The 22839-nt window shown below is 39.7% G+C and overlaps 3 protein-coding genes and 4 non-coding genes across 9 annotated transcripts; 1 reads left to right on the top strand and 6 right to left on the bottom strand.

Annotated features, from left to right (window-relative positions):
- The first annotated feature begins 1663 nt into the window (after nt 1–1663).
- On the top strand, nt 1664–22839 carry dcun1d1 (DCN1, defective in cullin neddylation 1, domain containing 1 (S. cerevisiae)). 2 transcript variants are annotated; one of them, XM_032565484.1, is made up of 8 exons: nt 1664–1843; nt 16375–16588; nt 17825–17993; nt 18743–18873; nt 18951–19033; nt 21875–21971; nt 22078–22155; nt 22262–22839. In XM_032565484.1, exons 1-7 carry the CDS (start codon nt 1778–1780, stop codon nt 22152–22154), a joined length of 837 nt encoding a protein of 278 aa, XP_032421375.1. In that variant the 5' UTR covers nt 1664–1777; the 3' UTR covers nt 22155; nt 22262–22839. The 2 variants fall into 2 exon arrangements, with proteins under 2 accessions (XP_032421375.1, XP_032421377.1); XM_032565486.1 differs by lacking the exon at nt 1664–1843 and adding an exon at nt 15483–15745.
- eif4a2 (eukaryotic translation initiation factor 4A2) lies at nt 3730–11056 on the bottom strand. Of its 2 annotated transcripts, none has more exons than XM_032565452.1 (11): nt 10941–11056; nt 8986–9043; nt 8739–8871; nt 8383–8522; nt 7807–7975; nt 7617–7726; nt 6392–6535; nt 5397–5534; nt 5235–5324; nt 4870–4949; nt 3730–4549 (listed from the first exon to the last, which is right to left on the bottom strand). In XM_032565452.1, the coding sequence occupies exons 1-11, from the start codon at nt 10967–10969 to the stop codon at nt 4405–4407; spliced, it is 1236 nt and encodes a 411-aa protein (XP_032421343.1). In that variant the 5' UTR covers nt 10970–11056; the 3' UTR covers nt 3730–4404. The 2 variants fall into 2 exon arrangements, with proteins under 2 accessions (XP_032421343.1, XP_032421344.1); XM_032565453.1 differs by having other exon boundaries at nt 8383–8451; nt 10941–11029.
- On the bottom strand, nt 6163–6352 carry LOC116722367 (small nucleolar RNA SNORA81). Its single transcript, XR_004339754.1, has one exon. It is a non-coding gene; the product is annotated as a small nucleolar RNA SNORA81 (small nucleolar RNA).
- Nucleotides 6581–6760, bottom strand: LOC116722368 (small nucleolar RNA SNORA81). Its single transcript, XR_004339755.1, has one exon. It is a non-coding gene; the product is annotated as a small nucleolar RNA SNORA81 (small nucleolar RNA).
- LOC116722369 (small nucleolar RNA SNORD2) lies at nt 8055–8130 on the bottom strand. The gene has a single exon (XR_004339756.1). It is a non-coding gene; the product is annotated as a small nucleolar RNA SNORD2 (small nucleolar RNA).
- LOC116722370 (small nucleolar RNA SNORD2) lies at nt 8620–8696 on the bottom strand. Its single transcript, XR_004339757.1, has one exon. It is a non-coding gene; the product is annotated as a small nucleolar RNA SNORD2 (small nucleolar RNA).
- setd9 (SET domain containing 9) lies at nt 14162–15123 on the bottom strand. The gene has a single exon (XM_032565487.1). It carries the CDS (start codon nt 15055–15057, stop codon nt 14221–14223), a length of 837 nt encoding a protein of 278 aa, XP_032421378.1. The 5' UTR covers nt 15058–15123; the 3' UTR covers nt 14162–14220.

Here is a 22839-nt window from a genome sequence, read left to right as displayed (position 1 = left end):
TTGGGATAAAAAAAAATATAGTATTTTTGAATTGAATTTTATGTAATGCTTTTTTTGTTTTTCATCAGTGAAGTTTTTGATGATAAAATAATCCAGTGCATCAGTAGAAAAGCCAGGAACGACTGACGGTGTATGTAAACTTCTGACTGCAATGGTGGAGAAAGTCGAATGACAAACTTGTTCCCTAAGACCCCCCCCCCCCCCCCCCCCCCCCCCCCCCCCCCCCCTCCTACACACACACACACACTCTCTCTCCATATTTTCTGGCGACACATAAATGTGTTGCCAGGAGGTAACAAATGTCCATAGAAGATAGAAAATGCAAAGTTATTGTTTCATGACCATAAACCATTTTGGAGAGGAGGTCACTTTGCTGCTTTTACTGCTCTGGTTAGTGTTTACTTTTGTTTACTGCCGTTCTTTCTTCAGGTTTTGGACAGACAACTTCTTATTGGCATGAACTTCTTTTAATTTGGTAAAACTGAGTCTTTCTGTCCTGCATTTGTGGATCTGTCAGAAGCTGTTTTTGCTCTTTCATATTTTTTGAAAGAGCATATTTTGTCCTTCCCCTTCCGTGTGTCGGGGAAGGGGAAGGACCTTCCTTGTCGTATTTATTAACAGCTGGTTATGAAATATGTTCACATTTTCATAGACCTTTTGCATGACATGGAACTTCCTCTTTGCAAACTCTCTGCACGTAATAACCTGCTCTGGTCAGCCTGTTTGTTGCAGAACTACAAGAATCAACCTGAACTTCCAACATTAGCTCACAGTGTGTCGTAGTTGGAGGCTTTTGTCTATGAGTGCATTTTCAAACTAGTATTTATATTTTATTAACATGTCTACATTCCCCCCTTTTGCGTCACGTCTATCCAGAACTCTTCTCAGTGTGGATAATGACAGTGTCAAAATGATTCGTTCCTCTGATGCATTTCGGCTAAACACGACTCGTTCAGGAAGTTTGTTTCCGATAGGAAATTAGAAGCATCTCTTTGAAGGTAATAACATAACGTAAGATAAGCATCAGTTTAAAAAGATAAAGTGTTTTTGTGAAAATTGTCTGACTAAGCTTGAGCTTCCGTTGCAAAGAACAGGCAAAAGTTTGCAATGATGGTTATGAAATATGTCAGTAGTATTGACCGAAAGAAAGGAATCATTTTCTCTTCCCTTTTACAATCATTCGTTCTGATCCATCACATAAAAAACCCCAAGCAGACACATTCCAGTCTGTTGCTGCACAGAGAACCAGAACTGCATGAGAGCGTCCTCTGACTGAACAGAAGTGAAAGGCTGAAAATAAGCCACCAGATTCCAGACCACTAAAAACCACACTGAGGAGACAGATCCTAAGTTTCCCTTTGTAGAGGAAGGGCCTTAATATTCCTCTTAACACGTATTTCAATGAGTTTTGATTGAAAAAGGTCTGAAAGGGGCAACATTATGTGCTTTCCAGCCACAGAGAATCCAATCAAGTAAGTTAACTTCAGTTGTTTTGACTTCTCAATTTAGCTTCTTGAAATTGGGCCTCTATCTCTTTAAGAAACTCTTCTCTTTTTGAAACTCCACCTTCAGGAAGTCATCACAACACGGCTCCTCTATTAACCCTTTAACAATGTTTTTTACCAGAGTTGCACTGAGAAGTGGCTCCTTTAATGAGCTCGACGGACGTTCAGCTCCGCCGGGTGTTTGCTGATTGCTGCTGGCTAGTCTGAAGGATCAGAGTCACTGGGGAGGGGGGGCTCTGTTCGTCCTCAGTGGCGGAGCTGGGTCCACCCAGATGTTTCCCACAGCTGAACGGTTGCCATGGGGATTAAAGGATTTCTCAATCAAAGCAACACTCCAGGTATGTTTTTTGATGAGAGAATAATATAACATTATGCAACGCTAAAAAAAGAAAAGAAAAAAAAAAGTTGATTTTACATCATATTGCCTCCTTAAGGTCAATTATCAAAACATATTTTTTGATACTTTGTCCCTTTAAAACTTCTAGGCTCCTGCTCCTTTAAATATCACGCACGCTGTATTGTTGCATAAAAAACTGGTTTAATTGCTGCCAGGCTATTAAGACTTTTCTCACCACATCCTGCATCTTTCTTCTTTTTAAATGGCTGCTCTCCCACAGGAAATGACGAAACACCAAAACCAACATGATCAATGAACTCAGAACAGTCCAGCTGTTTGTTTGCGTTCTCCCTTCGTTTGGCTCTCTGAAAACAAGACTGATTGAAATACCCAATAAATTGGTTTCGAGTGAAACCAATTTATTGCATGGATTTGTCGCACACTGTCTTACAAAAGGAGGGTAAGAAGCAAAAGATCATGAAAAAAGAAGGATGCTTACAGAGTATTCGAGTATATCATTAGAAAGTTGGGTGGAAGAAAAAATGTTTGGTGGAAAAAGGTGTGAATGCAGCTGGGATAACTGCAGCCTTGAGAGGACTTTGCATCACAGCTACAAGAAATTAAGACTTGAAAATAATGTGTGTGTATATAACTGTCCCCTTTTTAACCAAATTATTAAAATAAATGAGAATCAAATTGGTCAATATAGATGGATTTATATTTATGTGTCAAATTAAACATCTTTTAAGCAAATTAGATCTAAACGATTTCTTTTTCCAGGAGCTTTGGATGACACTGAAGCTTCTGAATGACAATAAGAAAATGCTAACTGCCTAAGGATAATAATATTTAATTGTTCAGATATTTGTTCAAATTAACATTTAAAACTTCACGGTTTTGTTCCCTTGGTTCCTAAAGAAGAGCTTCAAGCTTTCTAGCCTATGTTGAAAAGGCTAAATAATTGCTTTGCCTGAAGAGGGCGCACAACGTCCAAATCAAATGCTGTGATATAGGTAGTTCAATGGAATTGTGGGTAATGCAGTCATGAGGTTGTAAGAGAAGAAAAAGGCTCAGTGGATTTTAAAAATACTGAATTATCCCTTTAGTTCTGCATAGAGTCGTAACTTGTGAATTATGTCCAAGTGAAAAACCGTCTTCACTCTCCAGGAATATTTTACAGTGCATCTACTGTGCGCGCCACAGGGGGGCGCCATTTCCCACTGCTTGGCCATCAAAGCAAATGGGAATCTTGTTCTCGGCCCAGATGACCCAACTACTTAACACCAGTTTTATGGTAGTTACAAAAACTACAAATGTTTAATGCTATAATATGAATACCCTATAAACACGATAGAAAAGATTATCTGTTCATCTTCAATACCATTTTTTTAAGCCTTTGATCAAGTGTAGAAAAATTATAGTCGACTACAGAAGTCAAGTAAAAGTAGGTAAAGTTGATTTGTATAATTCCAATCGAAAATATTAGCATGGATGTCTTAACACATTTTACTAAATCATATTTACTCCCATTCATAATTGTGTAGTTTGTAGAATTTTAAATTTATTAACCATGTTACATTTACCACTAAAGAATGTAAACTTTCTGCAAACTTACAATGACTAAATATAGAATACTAATGCAATGTTTATTAGGGTTTACTTTCATAAGTTAAGATACTTTTGCCTAAACAAAATACAGCAAAAATACACACTTTTAGATTCCAGACACAATGCAGTTCTGATTTACTCCTGGTCGCCTGCAGAGGGAGCTCTACACCACTCCCCCGTCAGTCAAGTTTCTAAACTAGAAAACATTCATCTTCCAAAAAAACTCATCTATGACCCTCACACATTCACTGACCTAGACACCAACGACAGCACAATATATTTACTTACAGCAATTTCTGTTTATTAAGACATTCATACACTTCAGGAGAGGAGAAAAAAAAAGGAGTCAGTGGGGAGTGGAAATGGCAATATACTCTGTTAAGGGTAAAACCACGGCAGCAAAATATGGCCAACCTATAAGGAACTCTGATATAGCATGTGGGATTAAAAAAAATATATATGGTACATTTAAATTAAACACATTCACAAAAGAAAAAAAAAAAAGCAAGTGAATCTACAGTATAACATGACAAGTGCCTCTATTAATCAGGCCCACAAGACATTGCACATATGTTAGCATAACATAATTTGCAGACTTTATACAGCACTTATACCTTTTAGTCCACAAGTAGGTTACTAAACGGTGGAGAACATCGAATACACGCATCTTATTTAAACATGAAAAGAAATACCTGATAAGGACCCTAATGTTTACACGCCCCATGGCTCTGTAGCTCCAACCAGCCGGCCAACGAGGTCAGAACTTACAACTGTCCAGGAGGGACCACCATATGAGTCACCTCGCTTTTAACGCACACCAAAAATCGGATCCAAGGTTTAGCATTGAGAAGTTGGTTGGTTTTTTTTCCCCCTCGAATAATATAAGCACAATGCAAGTGGACGATCGCTATCACTGCGTAAAAAAAGGAAAAACAAAAAGATAGACCTCAGGGCTCAAATCAGGTCGGCCACATTCATGGGCATCTCCTCCACGGTGGTGTTGTAAAACGTCTCGATGTCTCGAAGAATCCTCTTGTCCTCCTCGGTGACGAAGTTGATGGCAACTCCTTTTCTGCCGAAACGGCCGCCGCGACCGATTCTGTGGAACGACGAGGAGCCGTTTTAGTCCACAGCAAAGATACGCGACTCAACACAGTCCCTCCATGATGTGGAGAGGGTGTTTTGTGATTATTTCAGCCTAAAATTACTGATTTTGGGGCCCTTAGTTTTCAGAAAAGTTTCAAATTTTTAAGTATTATTGTTTGTATTACAAGAAAAGTTGAAATTGCTGCAAAAAGACAATGTTTTAGCATACATAGTTAATATTTAAAGTGCAAATAACATTTTTCATCGTTGAAATAGCAACCTTGACACAAATAAAATCATGTCATGAGGAGAACTTGATTTGCTTCGTCTCACCTATGAATGTAATTCTCACGATTTGTAGGAAGGTCATAGTTGATGACCAGAGAAACCTGCTGAACGTCGATCCCACGAGCCTAGAAAGAACACGCTCATGTGAAACCAGCACCAAATCCCACAGATCAACAAAGTTCACGTTTCAGAATGTCGCCCGTGTTTAAGTAGCAGGTTCCCACGTCAGCGGAACCCACTGTGGAGAACGAGCCTTAATCTCCCCAACCTTCCACCTGCTTGGCCATTTTTAGACTGCTGCAGCATTTTAAACCATTTGGGTTGCTTTTCAGAATAAAAAAAACAAATGAATGATAATAAAAAATAAAATAAAAAAAAATCACAAAGTTTATTATCATTTTGATACTAACCAGAAGGTCAGTTGTGATCAACACTCTGCTGGACCCAGAACGAAACTCTCTCATAATTACATCCCGCTCCTTCTGGTCCATGTCTCCATGCTGTGAATTAAACAGTCGGTTAGCTGAGGAAAAACCAAGTCAACATGCTAACGGGCTAACGGGACGCCATACCAGAGCAGATACTGTGAAGTCCCTAGCGTGCATCTTCTCAGTCAGCCAGTCGACTTTTCTCCTGGTGTTGAGGAAGATGACCGCCTGGGTGATGGTCAGAGTCTCATACAGATCACACAGAGTGTCCAGCTTCCACTCCTACAGACGGACAGAACGGATGTCCGTTACCCTGACAGGTCACAGCCTGACGCTGCAGCAACACTGGGTTTAAACTAGGCCTGGACCATATGGCGGAAAAACACTAAGCGTTTCATATCAGTGAGTAGATAATTATTGATTGGTTTTTTGGTTCTAAATATCTGAAATAATGCCAAACTGGTGCCGTGATCTCTCCTGTTTATATTTAAGCAGTTATGAGGCAAGGTGGGAAAACCAGGTTGTTGCTAGGTAACAAAAAAAGTTAATTGATTCAGATTCAGAATGAGAAGTATTTTGGAAAATGTAGGCAGAAGAAAGGCTTTAGCTGCTCAACCTCTCACAGCCAGTTAAGCTGAGTTGGTTGCATCAACTAACTCACTCTTTGGTTACCTAGCAACAACCTGTATGCCAACTTGCGCAGCAGCAGTTTCAGGTTTCAGCAATAAACAGCGTGGAGTGAAAACTGCGGACAAAACAAGTTACAAGTTGGACAGTATTTCAGACACTTAAAAACCAAAACTAATCAATAATTATTGATATTGATCGAGTTTTTCAGTCCCATCGTCCAGCCCCAGTGCATCACCATACGACTGATTCACTGTCCAGTCCTAATTAAAACACACACAGGATGTGTAACACAGGATCTTGAGACTGAGGAGAGCGGACATTAAGAAAGCGGTCCCTCCCAGCCTCGTGTGCGACCCCGTGAACTTTAGTCTCCTTCCCTGGTGTACCCATGCTTACACGGCCGCAGGAGCCGAACCCGGCCGGGCCGGGTCGGCTCGCGCGGTTTCAGCAGGGTGCTTTGGAGAGAAGCGGTGGACTGGGTGGAATAGAGGGTGGACGTGCAAACCAACCTCTCTCTCCACGTTAATGTAGAACTGCTTGATACCCTCCAGGGTAAGCTCCTCCTTCTTCACCAAGATGCGGACGGGGTCGCGCATGAACTTCTTGGTCACCTCCAACACATCAGCGGGCATGGTGGCGGAGAGCAGGACCACCTGGAGAGGGAGGAAGCGTTAAGAGTGGAGGCGACGAAGACGATTGGCTGTAGCACTTCACCTCGAGACCGCAGCCAATGAACATTAAGAAAGAGGTTCGGCTGCGTCTCGTTGGCGGTTCGGTGCGCGATGATCTCCTTCTGCGTGAAACTCTGCTGGCATTATTACGTGAAACAGATCGACTGGGTCACACAATTACAGCAGACTTCTGTAGATGCAGAAGGCTTCCTGACTTCAATTTCTGGTCAATTTTTACCAAACGTAAACAATAAAACTGAATTTATGGCAATTACAACACAGATCATTTTAAAGATAAATTCTTTAAAAAAAACAACTGAAAGAGCAAAGATGAGGAGGGTTGAACTCAGAGCTGGGCGATAAACTGATTTTGTCAATGTATCAAATTTTTTGCTTTGTTCAAGATTTAGTTTTTGAAAAATCTGGATTTTCCCCCCACAAAGCACTTCTTGAGTCTATTTATTTGGACTTTAAATTCAGGTTAACTGAACATTAGGGTCGAGGTAAGAATTTTTTTTTTTAATTGCAAGAATAAAGCTGTAATTGTACGAGAACTCCAACAAGAAGAACAAAAAATTTTAATGATTTACTTTGGAATCAGTTTTACAAAAACAATATGCATCTTTTATCATCATCATCAAGTTAGCAGTAGCCAACTTTGAAACAATTGTGCAAACTGAATCTATGTTGATGGGGGCAAAAAGTGCAAACTAAGCCTTTTTCCCCCTCAGTAAAACACTTTTCTCATAAGGTAAACATTTTCCATCTTTCTAATATTGTGTCTATATTCTCATAATTAAAAAGTTTTTGTAACCAGGCCCTGACACTCCATCATACAACTCAAAGGGATGTTTGAAATGAAGGCCACTTTCTGAAAATGTCATTTGTTGTTTTTTTTTTTTTAGAAAACAAAGAGCAAAAAAATAATCTAATTTTACTTTTAAGCCTCATCACCCAACTCTAGTTAAACCTGGATATGAAGTGAATGAAAGGACAGGTGGATCAAGGAGAAGCAAACATGGACAAGTTATGAACAAACAGAATAAAATCTGGAGTTATATACTTGAATGTTTGTGCTGAGCTTCTGGAAGATCTCATAGATCTGATCCTTAAACCCTCGACTCAACATCTCATCAGCTTCATCCAGAACAAACATCTTGATCCATTTTGGAGCTGAAGGATAAAATAAAAACAGTTAAAATGTGCTCAATCAGAGGCCAAAAATCAACAATGCTACAGGCTGCGTTGCTTACACAGATGCCTCCTGTTGAGCATGTCGTACACGCGGCCCGGCGTACCCACCACTATGTGAGGGGCCTCGGCCTGGAGTTTCTGAATTTCACTGCGGAGGTTGGTGCCTCCGATGCAGGCGTGGCAGGTCGCCCCCATGTAGTCACCCAGAGCCAGAATGACCTTCTGGATCTGCGGAGGAGAGAGACGAGCACGGGTTCAGGACGGCCGAGTGTGGACCGGCGGTCCAGACGAGTTCGCAACATCTGCTCAGTGATCAGTAAGTCAGAAAGGAACTCTCCATCTCAAGAGTCAGTCCCGAAAGATGGTATACCATCACATCACTCAAGCTCTCCACAGACACAAAGAAACTCAGCCAAATGATCTTTCAGGCCGATGTAGCCATGGACAGAGACTACACCAAGTCACACAAAGATCTTCTTAAAAAACAAAACCACAACAACAAACAAACAAAAAAAACGTTCTGAAATTTGTGACAAATCCATAAAAGATGGTACCTTCGCATCTGAACAGTGTCCTCAGTATGCTGCCTAGGTCTGAGACACTGTTGAGGTCACATGACCTCAGGAACAGCATACCTGCTGAGCCAGCTCTCTGGTGGGAGCCAACACCAGAGCCTGAGTCTCCTTCTGCTCAATGTCCAGCTGCTGCAAGATAGAGATGGCAAACGTGGCTGTCTTGCCCGTTCCTGACTGGGCTTGGGCAATGACATCGTAGCCTAACGGTGAGGAAACACATTTAATATCCCTTCATAGAGCATCCTCACACAACACAGAGGCACAACTACAGAAGTCAGCGTTAAATCGGATGACATTGAGTGATCAGTAAGGTAATAAAAAGTATCCCCATTTGTTGGGTAAGTCCCGAAAGATGGTTAAGCATCACTTCACTCAATCACAAGGCGCTGCCCCTGTGTCCAGCTTGATGCCTGTACCTTTGATGCACGGGATGATGGCCCTCTGCTGAATGGCAGACGGCTTTTCAAAACCATACGCGTATATTCCCCTGAGAAGAGACTCCTTCAGGTTCATATCATCGAAATTGTCTGTAATCTCATTCCAGTTGCTCTGGATTGGAAAGAAAGAAAGAAAGAAAAAAAAGAAAAGAAAATTGAAAATGTCTGAAGGCATTATGTGTCCCTACATTAAAAGTGGAATGAAGAAATCGTGTTTTGGATTCACCTCGATGACACCATCAGGCTCCATTCCTTCTGGCCCCCCATGGTCTCTATCTCTTGAGCTGTTTGGGAAGAAAACAAACCTGATGAATGTCTTGCTTATACGTCGCTCAGGTAAGCAGCCTTATCACATTCTCAGAGATTCCCCCACATGCGATTGATCATTGCACACCTTCAGAATGAAGTTCGTTTTAGAATATGCTAAAATATAAAGCAAAACCAACACAGCCGGCTCCTGTGCGCTGCGCCTCTGTCGAGAGTGAAGTAAAACTAGACAGTTCGAGGTAAAGGGAAAGAAATGTACCTAAGGAAGGTTGAGTTGAAGGCATTTTTAGTCAAAGTATGTGAAAACGACGCCAACTTTAACATATTGTCACCTTCTTAAAATAATGGCCCACGTCATCTTTTGCCAAAAGATGACTTAGGCATAATAAAGAAAGATTTAGGCCATCATTTTTAGGAGGCTGAACAACAGTAAAGTAACTGATAGTTTGGCCATTATGCGTAAGGTTTCAGACATGTTCAGTAACCTCACCCACACCATTTAAAAAAAAAAAAAAGAAATTCCTACAGGAAGCCCTCATTTTTTATCTGTTTTAACATCTCATTTTACTCTCTGGCCCTCAATTTTGGATCTTTTTGTTTAAAGGGGTACAACGTGTCAGTTTACGTAAAGTATTGGAAAAGCAGAGGGAAACTAGTAATATTTTTTCCACAAGTACACTTTAAATTTTGCACTTCCAAAGTAAATATCTTATATTTTTCCATGGAAATTAACTGATCAGGGTTTTTCACCTATACAGATTCCAATTCTATCCATTTTGATTTAATGTTTGTTCTAACGTACCAGTGACAAAAATGTGTTGTGTTTTGAACACAACTGAAAATTAATCCCACCTGTTAATATATAAAGTATGCCCCTAATCCTTTTATTCAATATCAGACTGATCGAGCAACAGAGTATACGCTCTCATGTTAAAAACAAAGGTTGCATGAATATTTACTGTGGAAACATTTGAAAGAATCAGAAAAATCCCCAGATCTACCACTTTCTGGCACATATGTGCTCTAAAGTACATTTTGTGCTACTGCATAGCAAAACAACTCCGTACATTTAAACAGGTTAACAACTGTTATACAAGCTTATGTTTAAGAAACCTGTAAGGTTATATACTTCTGGAACCAGTGTCGAATTTTTCAGTGGAACAATTTAGCCACTAGCTGAATTGTAAACTATAAGGCATTGAGGGGAAGCAGCCCTGGGAAATGAGGCTCTGCCACATTAAGTGAAAAAACCCCATATTGCACGTGTAGTGAGTGTGCCCGGAGCGGTTCGGGTCACGCCCAGAGTATCTCGTTACCACAGCCCGGAGCCTCAGTGGGCGCACGTGTCAAATTCCACGAGCCGGCCGTCTTGCTACCTGCCCGAAAAGTTTTTGGTTATATAACCTCAGAAGGGTTCGTTTAACCCCGGGAGAAAGAGAGTCACAAGCCCCAATTCGGGTGTGTTCCACGTTTTTTCAACATGGAGTTCCGTGTGCGCGCCTGTATCGCTGATGGCCAATATGTCGGATAATTGGGCCTGTACGGGCAATGGTGGCTTCTACTAGCTAGGCCGAGAAGCATCCTGGGCCAGCGGTTCCCCTTGCAAGCAGCCGCCACTTTAATAAAGAAATAAATAAAACTTCTATGTAAGGGAAGACGAGTGTTAACAGTAGCTCACGTTAATTAAAAACCACAACGACTAATCCAAATAACCATAACGTTAATGTATAGCACTAGTGTTTCACTGCGGCTAACTGCTAAGCTAGCAACCAAATCACTCCAAAAGCAGTTGGGCCTAACTGACTCGATATAAACTAATACGTTGTCAGGCAACTTACTGAACACTTCCGGCCGTTCGGGTACAGTAAAATATTAGTTTATGTCTCGGGAAAATCTCCAAATGTAGCTCTTTACCTGTTGTAATCAGCAGAATCGCTAGACATGATCCGTTCACCACTTCAGCATGCGACTGAAAAGATCGCTGATGGCGATGCCAACTGCATTTAATGCGGCTGGACTATTTTCGCTGACATTTCTTATGCCCAGTTTTATTGGAAAAATAGTGGCAATTAACTGAATTATTGCATTTACCACCGTTAACTTTGTATGATAGCATAATATCAAAATAAATATTTTATTAAGTGATAATATATTTTAAAATGTACAGACTATATTTCTCAGCGGAAGGATAATGCAGTAATAGGTAGTGCATCGACTGCTACAGCATCTCTGACAGGTCAAAACTCGGCGTGACGAGGTTGTGCAATAATTTTAGAGCTAGTTTTCTGTTAGGGATGAAGAGTTGGAGAAATTAAATACTTTCAGAACAAAATAAACATTTTGTCATTATATATTGTGTAGATATTTAAATAGACACAATCAACGTGCGGCAATAACGCAACTTCGCAATACCTAAATTATCCAAAGGTTTTTGTTCTTATAGTAGTTTAAATCACATTTTTAAAACCAGACATTGTCAAAAACAAACTATTTGTACAGAGAAACCTGTATGGTCAATCTCTGCTCCTTTATTCAGGAAGAGCTACACACTGTTTAAATATCATGTAACCACAATCACGCTATCCTATCTTGCACTTAGACTTTCTAATATTTTGGATTCTTGCTCCGTCGGAACGCATCCAGCATCATCAGACAATGATGTCTTAGTGATTAATCTTAAATGTTGGGACGCAAACAGAACATACGCACAGCCGTAGATTCTTGAAAACAAGAATATGGTGATCACCATTTTGACCTATTAGATTTTCTCTCATCAAGACTTGAATACACACCTCTCCACTATTTAGACCAAAGTCCAGCAGCATGTTGTAGAGAAACCACGGGTGTTTGTGTAGCCATCAGCAACTTTGCAAAACCAGTTTCTGGTGTGGGTTTGGGATCATTGTCTTGTTGGCACTCAGTTTTGAAGATGTGACATTTTAAAACAGGCGTTTCTTTCTTGGACAGCACCTGTCAGAGTAAATCTTATTTTAGACTAGAATCACTCTGGTGGTTCCTGAATTGCTTCCAAACATCATGACTGATGTTGTTTCACATGAGGTTGACAGAATGGGTCCTACTCTAGACGAGGTTTGACCTGCCAAGCCACAACCACAATAAAATGTGTTTAATGGAGTCAGTGTGAGGCTTTTACATCAGCATTGTAAAACCTAACTAATTCTCCTTTCATAAAAAAAATATATGCACATTTCTTAGTCCCCCCCTCCCCTTTAGGAGGTCTTTTTGTGGGCTCTAGTGTCCCTTATATGAAAGTAGGCTGACAGGAAAGGGGGAAGGAGAAAGACATGCGGTAAATGTCGCCGGGTCCCGGAATCGAACCCACGACAAGGACTCAAGGCCTCCAAACATGGGTTGCGCCATCCCCTACGCCACCACAGCACGCCCCATTTCTTAGTTTTCATTCATGTGATTGAGTAACTTAACCTGTGCCATTTCAGTGAGCGTAACTTAATTTAGTAAATCTGAGCATGCAGTAATGATTTAAACAACACCCAAAGCTAATTAATTGTTGTGCATATAACCCCCAATACATTCCAGAAGCACATTCTTTAAAAGAAAATTTCTTTACTGAAACAGCTCTTGCCTTCTGCTTTTTATTGGTTCTGTCTACTCAAACCTTTGCAGAAATCAGTGATTTTTTTTGCCCATTTTTCAGAAAAACAAACACGAGCAAACGCAAGGCTACACACTCAGCTAGAACGAGATGGTCATGAAAATGAATGTATAGCTCACTCATGGTACGGTTTCACAAAAATACGTCCCGAAAAATACCTAATAAGTGCTTTGACAGTGAGCTGACTACGTAGTTTATAAAGACTACATAGATGAAGCTTTGGAGTCTACCTTTGAGCCTTAAGCATCTTAAAGCTAGTTTCTGTGACTGGTTGCTGCTGCTGTGGGATACCTCTCTGGCCAGTCCCAGTCACATTACTTCAATTTGACTAAGCTCATTTTAAAAAATGTTTTTACCTCTAAAAGCCCTCAACTTATTTAATTCAAATGTTTAGTTTAACTACATGAAAACAAACAAGTTACCATAAATCCACTTCATTTAATTAAAGTCAACATTGTAATAAACGCTACACCTCGTTTGGACTTTGTTTAATTGAGTGTTCGTGAAACCATGATGAGGTTCATATGCATGCAGCTTTTCCAGTTAAATACAGTGCTACAACTTACAGTGTAAGAAATCTTTGCTATCTGTCAAGCATGGTGTAGGTCGCTTTAAGCTGTTGGGGTGTTTCACTGCTTTTGATCCTACTGGTGCATCACACAAGTTGGGTGGAACAAATGAGAATGTAAGGACTGTCCCTAACGTCTACAAGTTCCTCCAAAATAAACAAAAAACATATAGAGTGTGAAAATGTGGAAAAAGTGTGTCCCAGTAGGGAAATCGTCCCAAACACGTCCAAACTTGTTTTGGAATAGATAAAGCGGGGCGGCAGCAAATTTCTACAATGTTTAAAACTCAACCCAAACCCGCTGACGTTGTTTGGTGACAACGTCAACCCCTTTAAATGAACCAACCCGTTTGAAAGAACTTTATGAAGTGTGATCAAATATCCAGACCTAGACTTAGACAATCTAAATATTCATAGTGACATGGGATGTGACAGATAATCTGTGGAAAAAACTGATCTCTGCCTTCTCCCAGTGCTAACAAAATCTTACCAAATGATTTCGGTCTAGTTTCTAGTGCACATATATTAATAGACTTGAAATAAGACAAAACTAACTTAAAAGTAAGTTTTCAACAAGATGTAGTAGCTTGTTTTTACATGAATAGCTGTATAGCTGAATAGAAGTACTTCTTCTGTTGGCAGATTATTTAACTTAGGCCTATAACAAGACATTTTTTTTCCCATGTCATAAGTGAAATCATTTTCCATTTATATCAGTATTAATGAATTATTGACTCTAAGCAATCATCTGATGCTTTAACGTTACTTATGTTAGTTTTGTCTCATTTCAAGTGCACTACGATAATTGCACAAGAAACTAAACCAAAATTACTTGGTAATATTTTCTGTGTTTTTTGCAGTGTACCACAAAACAAAGTGAGTATGAGGTCAAATAGAAATCGCAGTGGATTAATAAAATGTCGGGAAGCCTGCTTTTGTGTTGCTTTTTTGCTCTTTATTTATTTATTTTTGGTAAGAAAATGTGAATATTTTCAGCGCACAATGGTGTAGTAGTTGGAGAAAAGTTCCTCTCCTGCTCTTATGTCTCTGAGCGACACCAGGACCACGCAGCGCAGAGGTCTCTGGGTACAGTGCTGGCTGTAGTTGACGTTTGGCAGATACTGGCGGAGCTCCAGGGGAAAGCTGTCCGGGACGTCGTACTCCTGGTAGCAGACGTTGGCGGGCCTTTCGTTGGAGCAGTTGTTGACGTACTGACCCACGGCCAGTGGGTTGAGCGGACTGTCCGTCAGCCAGCTGGCGTCACTTGTCAGGTACGGGCCCATTCTGTCCCTGCCACTGCACGACCTGAACACCATCCTGGAGATGCCTCTGTCATTCCCATCCACCAGGACCCCGTCAATACAGCGGAACACGAAGGGGTTTCTGATGGACTGAAGGAGGATGGGCTCGTAGGGCTGATAAATTGTACCAGGATACATGGCAACTGTTGCTCCTTTGGGTACGACTCCTCTGGTGACAAACACCCCGGTTCCCGCAAAGGCTAAAGAACTGGGCCTCCTCTCGATGCAGAATCCCAGAGTTTGAAACAGAACGTCTCCTTCGTTCTGCTCCCGGTGAAGCGGAAACCGGGGCGGGAAGTTCGTGTGGGCTCCCAGGAGCAGCCCCCCGCTGTTCCTGAGGAGGGCTCTGGAGAGCCCCAGGAGGCTCTGCGAGACCTGCTCATCTGGGATCACTTTGTCTTCTGAGGGCTCCGTCACCCGCCGCAGGGTCTTCTCATTCTTCGACAGGTTAAACACAACCCAGGGCACGAAGCGGTGTCTGTAAGATCTCCATTTCTCTCGAAACCGCCGGAGAGCCGCTGTAAACATCCAGGAACCAAACGGGACAAGGAAGCAGTTTGCTTGCTGCGTTCACGTTCCCTCGAAAGGGAACGGAGAAGTGCGTCACACCCGGTACGGCGCATTCGAGCTACTGGTGGGAAAATTAAAAAATAATAACAAATAAAAGCAAGTCGGAAACCATAGGTTGCGATGTAGGTGGTAATTTGTAATACTAACTACTGGTAGAAATAAAAGTGAACTGTTAGAACTGTTAGCGTACATTTTATGTTCGCTACAGCCATGTTGAACACAAGGCTGCTTGAACGCCTTCCATTTTCCAATAATTTTATTATAACATTTCTATATTTCTCTTTCTTCCATTTCTCTCTCTACACCTCTCTTCCCTCACTAGGAACTCGGAACTAGGTATTCCGAGCATAACTTGAACGCACTTGCGCTCTTACGTCACTTCCGAAAGGTTTTGCATCGGTTTAGCTTTTTTTAAAAAACAAAAACTAACATAAGATGTTTAATTGTCTGTGTTGAACAGGTCTATCCAACTGTTGAATGCAACTCATGAATATAGTTTCACATTTGACACGACTGGCCGTTCGTGGGGGTTTCACTTTTATTTTGAAGCGTAACTTTGCAACCGGAAAAAGGCTTGTAGTTCAATTTGTAAAATCTCAGTTGCTAGCTGGATGGGAACGAAGAAAGTCTGGTCGAGACAAACATGGCAAGAAAATTCTGTCTTTTTTTGGTTCCTAATTAGAATAGTAGTAGTTTGAGTGGGTTCAATAAGGCACCTCTCCTTACAATAGCGAAAACAAATGTAGCTCGTCTTGTTAGCGCTAGGTTAGGTAAGTACCTAACCCCCCGTGTTTAGTTAGCTTGCTCTAGGGAAACTCCTCGCTCTGATTGAAGGTTTTGTAGCTGCAAATGGTGGACCAAAACCACAATTAATCCTTAGAATCAGAAATAGAACCATCTTAAAGTTAATATATGTGTGATGGCAAGTAACCGGGTACTTTTAGAATTATAGTGTGTTTTAATTAAAATTGGAAGTAAGTACACTTAATAAACATGTGCATGTCTCAATCATTTGAATGTGTCAAAAGTCAAATGTATTTTTAATTATTTAAATGTAATATTCATTAGTTAAAAATGTGAACTTATGTTGGAATTGTAGGTAATTGTTTTTCTTTTTCTTTGTCATGTTTAAGTGTGATCATAAAATATGAAAGGTAGTAATTTCATGTTCCATGTGCTATATGGAGGCCTTACGTAAAAAAAAACCCAACACGTTTGCACATACTTAATAATTGCAGTTTATTATTACGTGTGTTGTGTTTTTCTTCACTACAGAACAAGCTGAAGTCCCTTCAGAAGGACAAAGTTCGTCAGTTTATCATTTTTACACAATCCAACGAGAAGACTGCGGTGGCCTGCTTGTCTCAGAATGACTGGAAGCTAGACGTTGCCACGGACAAGTTTTTCCAGAACCCAGAGCTCTACGTTTCAAATACTAAGGGGGGCTTGGACAAGAAGAGGCTGGAGCAGCTGTTCAACAGATACAGAGGTAAACAAGATGTTGGGTTTCCCCCAGTGTATTATAAGCCTGGCAGGCCACCAGGCTTTACTTGTGCCCCCACAGCTACTGTTGAGCAAATAAATTGCTTATTTATTTAAGACTTTTTAAAATGTTTGCATTTTTTTATGACTTTAGTTGGTGTTCAGGTATTAATATTCCAATCTTTCAATAATAGATAATTATCAAGTGATATTTTCAAATTTCCTGTCAACTTTAAAAAAAAATTTAACTAAAGAAAAATGACTGCCCTAGCGCCCAATCACCGGGCTTAGCAAGTTTTCTGGGGTGAATCTTGAATATGAAAACTCATGGAAACAACCACCCCCCAAACCCCCTTCCCAAAAAAGAATGCTGGTTTAGCTCAGTTCAGTCAGATACACAACATATCTCGCAGAAGATTGGGCGAAAGTGGTGTTCATTATCCTGTGTTGGTGTTTGGTGCCACCTGAAGATGACGGTTTCAATTTAATCCATTTTCACAGTCACTGATAAAAGGAACAAGAGCATCAATCTTCTTTAAACGTTTAGCATTTCCAGACATGAATTGGTTTGTGACAAAAGAAAAATCTTCTGGCCGACCTTGTTCTGTTAGTTGACATTGATATGTCTGAAGTTTTAACAATAACAACAGGACCTCATCTGTGTTTTGGTTATTTCTATCCCTTTAACCTCTGAGTCTTGAACCAATCGACATGGTGTCTTTCAGACCCCATCCCAACCAGGTATTGTTTCTGCAACTCAACTTTGTGGTCATTCACAGAACGATCGAATTTCTGTCATTGAGTTCAGCAGATGTCTGGTAACGAGACATTCATTTGATTCAGGTGGGAAAATAGTTCAAAATGAATGAGGAAAGAATTATTTGGCAAACTAAATATTACCTGGTGATTGAAATTGGTTCAGTGTTCAAAACATTTTGCGGTGTAGTAAGTTCATTTTAGGTGCAACAATGTATTAACCTTGTCGTTTTTGTAATTCAACTCAATGGAATTTATTAAAAACTAGTTTACCAATTCTTAGTCTTTTTTTTTTGCAGTGGCAGAAAGCATTGAGCATTCCTTTCAGATGCTGTATTATAATAACTGTGAACATTGATGTTGATCAAGTTAGTTTTTTTTTGTATTAAACTGCTGTATGCCTTTAGCAAAACAATGGTCAAATTCAGAACCATATACTTCTACTCAGCTATGAAGTAATTCCACATTTTTCCATTCCTGATTTTAGAACCTCACGATCACAACAAAATAGGCGTTGACGGGATCCAGCTGTTCTGCGATGACCTGGGTCTGAATCCAGCCAGTATAAGTGTCCTCCTCATAGCGTGGAAGTTCAGAGCAGCAACACAGTGCGAATTTTCCAAACAGGAGTTCATGGACGGCATGACCGAACTGGGGTGAGAGCATTTTGTTATTTAATTGGGGGGGGGGATCCTTTTGTGAAGCGTTTGTCCACGAAACAAAAGCTGCGTTTCCATTGATCTTAAAATCATGCAAATTGGAATTCTGAAAATAAATTTTCATGGCAATTAAAAAAAACAAAATCACGTCTTTTGATACAAATTTCAAGGATTCACCAGAAAGCCTGGAGGTAGGGGCCCCAATGTTCCAATCCTCCATGTTTTTGAGTAAAAATGTTTATAGTTCAGAGGAAATTTGAAAATCTGGCTAGACAATTATCTGTTGCAGGAAAACATTTGTCCAAAAAATGTTTCATCTAGCCTATTGGGGGTGCATGTAAAGCCTGGTGCCCCGCCAGGCTTATAATATACTGGGGGAAAGCCTGACGTTTTTGCTTTGGAATGAGTTTTTTGGCTTTGTTAAAAGTTGTGTATTTCAACAGAAACACATTTTTTTTGCATCACGTTTATCACATGACATGTCGGGATACACAATTGGATGTTGCGACTGGCGAAAAAAACGAAGACGATGACAGGAAATGATAGGAGGCATAATTTTTAATAACGTATCAGTTGAACAAACTTATTCGTGTGATTTTAACTGCATCTCTTATTTAATGTAAATACCGCAATTGCGAAATTATTAGGTTTTTCTTTTCCGACATTAGCGGAATATCGACAAAATTTTGTGCACATTTGTAATGGAAACGCTGTTGGTGAAACAAACCCTTTCTGTTCTTTCAAAGGTGTGACAGCACAGAGAAGCTGAAATCTCAGCTGCCAAAGATGGAGCAGGAGTTAAAGGACCAGGGCAAATTTAAAGGCTTTTACCAGTTTACATTTGATTTTGCCAAGAATCCTGGTCAGAAGGGATTGGGTAAGAATCGCCTGCGTCCCAGCATGTTTGTTTTCTCCGCCTCAGTTCTACTGACCTCCTGCTGGTTTTCATCACAGATCTAGATATGGCGATTGCATACTGGAATTTAGTCCTGGCTAGGAGATTCAAGTTCTTGGATTTGTGGAACCAGTTCTTACTTGTAAGTTGAAATTCTGATATACATCTAGCTGGAGATGTTCTCTTAAAGTGAAAAAACACACACACACAAAAGAATAATTCTAACAAAAAGTAAGCTAAAGGAGTGCAGAGCTGAAGAGCTTAATATAATGTTTGATCAAATGTATTAAGATTTTATTAGGGGTGCAAAAATAAACTGACTGACCTGTAAATCGACATTGATTTGTTTTTTTTTCTTCCTCTTTTTAATATAGATATATTTTAAACATTTACAATTGTCACACCAGTGTTGCCAGATCACACTGTCGTTATATTTGTCGACTTTTCATCCCCAAAAAATCGGCAGGTCGGGCTTTTCGATAATCGATTTCAGCCAGAAAACTGTAGTTTTATGCAACAGATCACCTCAAGTTGGTCCTCAGCACACTCTGCCAGTGCTGAACCATAGTGGTGGCAGCATCATGCTGTAGGTGTGTTTGTCTACGGCAGGGACTTGCTATTTTATAACGAAATGAGCAGCCACTTTAGTCTCCTGATGAACAAAGCTGGTAGACACATAACCCAAACAACCTGGACCTGTAATTATGTGCCACACTTTCCAGATTAATACATACATAGAAACCCTTTTTGCACACTTTTATTTGCTACTTTGTGTCGGTCCGTAGTTTAAAACCCTTATTAAACACATTGAAGTTTGTGAAAAGTTGAAACATTTCATCAGGTATGAATAATTTGCAAAGTTGCTGGATTTCAAGTTGTTTTGGTTTTTTTCTTTGGACATTTGAAAATGAGGGATTTTTTTCCCCTCACACAAGCTCCAGTTCTCTTTACCCAGTTTCTGCAGATAACAGGACTCCCAGTCTCAGTACACATTCCTGCCAGTTGCGAAAGGAACGTACCTTAATGTTTTTTTGAAAGCTTATCGCACAATCTGGCAAAATGAATCATCAGAAGCTGCCTGTTCTGTCCAGACAGGAGTGGACTCGCCGAAACAGGAAGAGTCTCGTCTGTAAACGAGGTCAGCTGACAAAGTTGTTTATCAGGACATTTCTGATGTCAATTGTTCATGCCTGGCTATGCATCAGGAACAAAGGTTTAATAATCATATCTACCTAGCTTGTTCTTAATGTCGGCTGACATTGTACAGAATTTATGCTAATTTGACTCTGTTGAGCTTTTTATCATGTTATAATGTTATTCCCTCATCAAAAACATTCTGGAGTGTTGCCTTAATTCTTTCTTGCATGTTTGAGAAATCCTTTAATCTCCCATGGCAACCACTCAGCTGGATGGACATAGCCCAACTCTCGAGACAAAGCTCCTTCTTTGAGCTGCAGTTCCCAAGCTTTGCAGCTTCTGCCTCACAGCTCCTTCAGACTAGCCAGCAGCAATTAGCAAACAGCTGGTGGAACATCTGAGCTCAGTATAAGAGCTACTTTCCAGTGAAATGCTTTTAAAAACGTTGCTAAAGAGTAAACAGAGGAGCCATGTTGTGATGAGTTCCTGAAGGCGGAGTTTCAGCAAGCGCAGGAGTTTTTAAAGAGACAGAGGCCCAATTTCAAGGTGTTAAGTATCAAAGTCAAAATTCTTTTAACTTATATTTGATATATATTTTAAAAACAACTGAAGGCAACATAGTTACTTGACTTTGCAAGCCTGTGAACACGGTGTCAAACTGAAACATGGATGTGGCAGCATCACACTGTAGGGATGTTTTGGTGTATCAAGGGCTGATCTAGAACATAAAGCCAATATTTTTGGGGTGTCTATCAAAGTCTGTAATCTTAATCTAGTAGAAAATTAGTGGACAGAGCTGAAAAGTCTTGATTGAGCGACGTAACGTATATGTAATATTTTTATTTTTAATAGTGCAAATACTGAGGACACATTTAGAAACTTATGAATTTGAGGAAAATTTCAATACATATTCAAGTAGTTTAGCAAATAGGAAGTAAATTTCTTAGTTCTTGCTCATATTAAACGGAAAGTTTAGTTTGAGTTAATGTCGATCAAAAATGTAAATATCAACTGTATTTGTTTAAACATTAATTGGCTGTTAATGGCATTTTCATATCTTTGTTGGCACAGTAAGCTTGAATTTATCTTTCACAAAGTGGGGAGAAAAATCATATTTTGTCATTTGCTGTCTACTTCTTGTTACTTCCATCACAGTAACAAATTTTGCTCGACGATAAATTGTCCCCGAGGTTATTGTGATAAACATTTATATTGCTGTTTTGAGAACAATTTCAAGTAATAATGGCATAAAAACGTTCTCATAGATCAATACAATTGAAATATTAATGGACTTTTTTTATTTTATTTATATTTTTATTCAAAAAAGTACAAAGTAAGGTACATAAAAATACGGTAACATGAATTAAATTTGCTTTATCTTTTAACAACCAAACTGGAATGTCTTCCAGTTTATAGCAGAACTGGAAGACATTTTAAATATCCAAAATAAATAAAACAGCTTAAATGACAAATATATTGGATGATGAAGTCTCTGTAAACAGAACTGTCTTTCAAAAAAAGGGAAGTTGAGACCAAAGCACCAGACTGAAGACTTTTGTCATCCAGCTTTTGTTAGAGAGACAGAGAAAGAGAAAAAGAAAACAATAACTTGAAAGGATTGAGTTAGTTTTAATTCACCATGCAATTAATTGATTTATTTATTGTGACTGGCCTGTTTCTGGTTTCTCAGTAGTGTACGCATACATGTAACTATCTGTGAAGTTTCTCTAAAGCAGTGGGTTAAAAATGAAAAGTCATTAAAAACACACGAATGGGAAAAAAAAAAATAGAAATTTGTTTAGACCAGCTTTCTCCATAATTGCTAATATTGTGCATTTGATTACAGGAGCACCACAAGAAATCTATTCCTAAGGACACCTGGAATCTCTTATTAGACTTCAGCACAATGATCACAGATGACATGTCGAATTATGACGAAGAAGGTTAGGGAAACTGCTCACTCAATGATCCGGATAGAAAATCCTTTCAACTGTTTTTATTATTATTTTTTGGCAAACCCTCATGTTCTGCCTTGTTCTTCCCCAACAGGAGCCTGGCCCGTCCTCATAGATGACTTTGTAGAATTTGCACGGTCGCACATCGGGACCAAAAGCTCCAGAGTTTGAGGTACAACTGATGGAAGAGTTCACAGTTTGTTGAGCATGCCAAGCAGGGATTATGACGCCTTTCAAACACTCAGGACTAAAATGTTGTGTTTTTTTTTTCACATCAGAGACTTTATATAAGTGGTGTTTGTGACCTGCAGAGGAGAAAAGAAAGGCCCATCTTTGTTGTTTGTGGTTGATGAGTCTAAAGACTTCAGGATGTTTTATGTGCGCTCAAGCCAGCTGGAGAACCATCACCGTTTCGTTTCCCGGTCGTGGTCGTCTTTGAAGAACACGTGGATTTACTTTGAAATTCTATTGGAAATTCTTGGCTTCTTAAAGGGATATTGCATTTTAATACTGATGTACATTTCTTGTTTTTGTTCTTTTGTGTGTGTGTGTTATGATGCGTTTGTACATCGAGCCAGTTTAAAGCACTGGAATTTTTAAACACGGTACTGTTTAAAAATAATTAAGGGATAAATAAAAGTGACCATCTGCTCTCATTATTTTTTTTGCCTCATTTTAAGAAGTCTACTTAGCGGAAGCAGCATGAATTTAAATCGTATATTCCAGTTTTAAATACAGAATTTTTAAACATTTTATTTTTGAATTTCACTTTTGTGGCATACCTATGGATGTATGTCCACAGACATTATCTTCGTTTCTTCTTTAATAAAAATATTCCTTTCTGATGTGAAAACTA

This window comes from Xiphophorus hellerii, chromosome 6, assembly GCF_003331165.1.
Source record: "Xiphophorus hellerii strain 12219 chromosome 6, Xiphophorus_hellerii-4.1, whole genome shotgun sequence".
Taxonomy (NCBI): Eukaryota; Metazoa; Chordata; class Actinopteri; order Cyprinodontiformes; family Poeciliidae; genus Xiphophorus; species Xiphophorus hellerii.
This window is presented reverse-complemented; position numbering and strand designations above follow the sequence as displayed.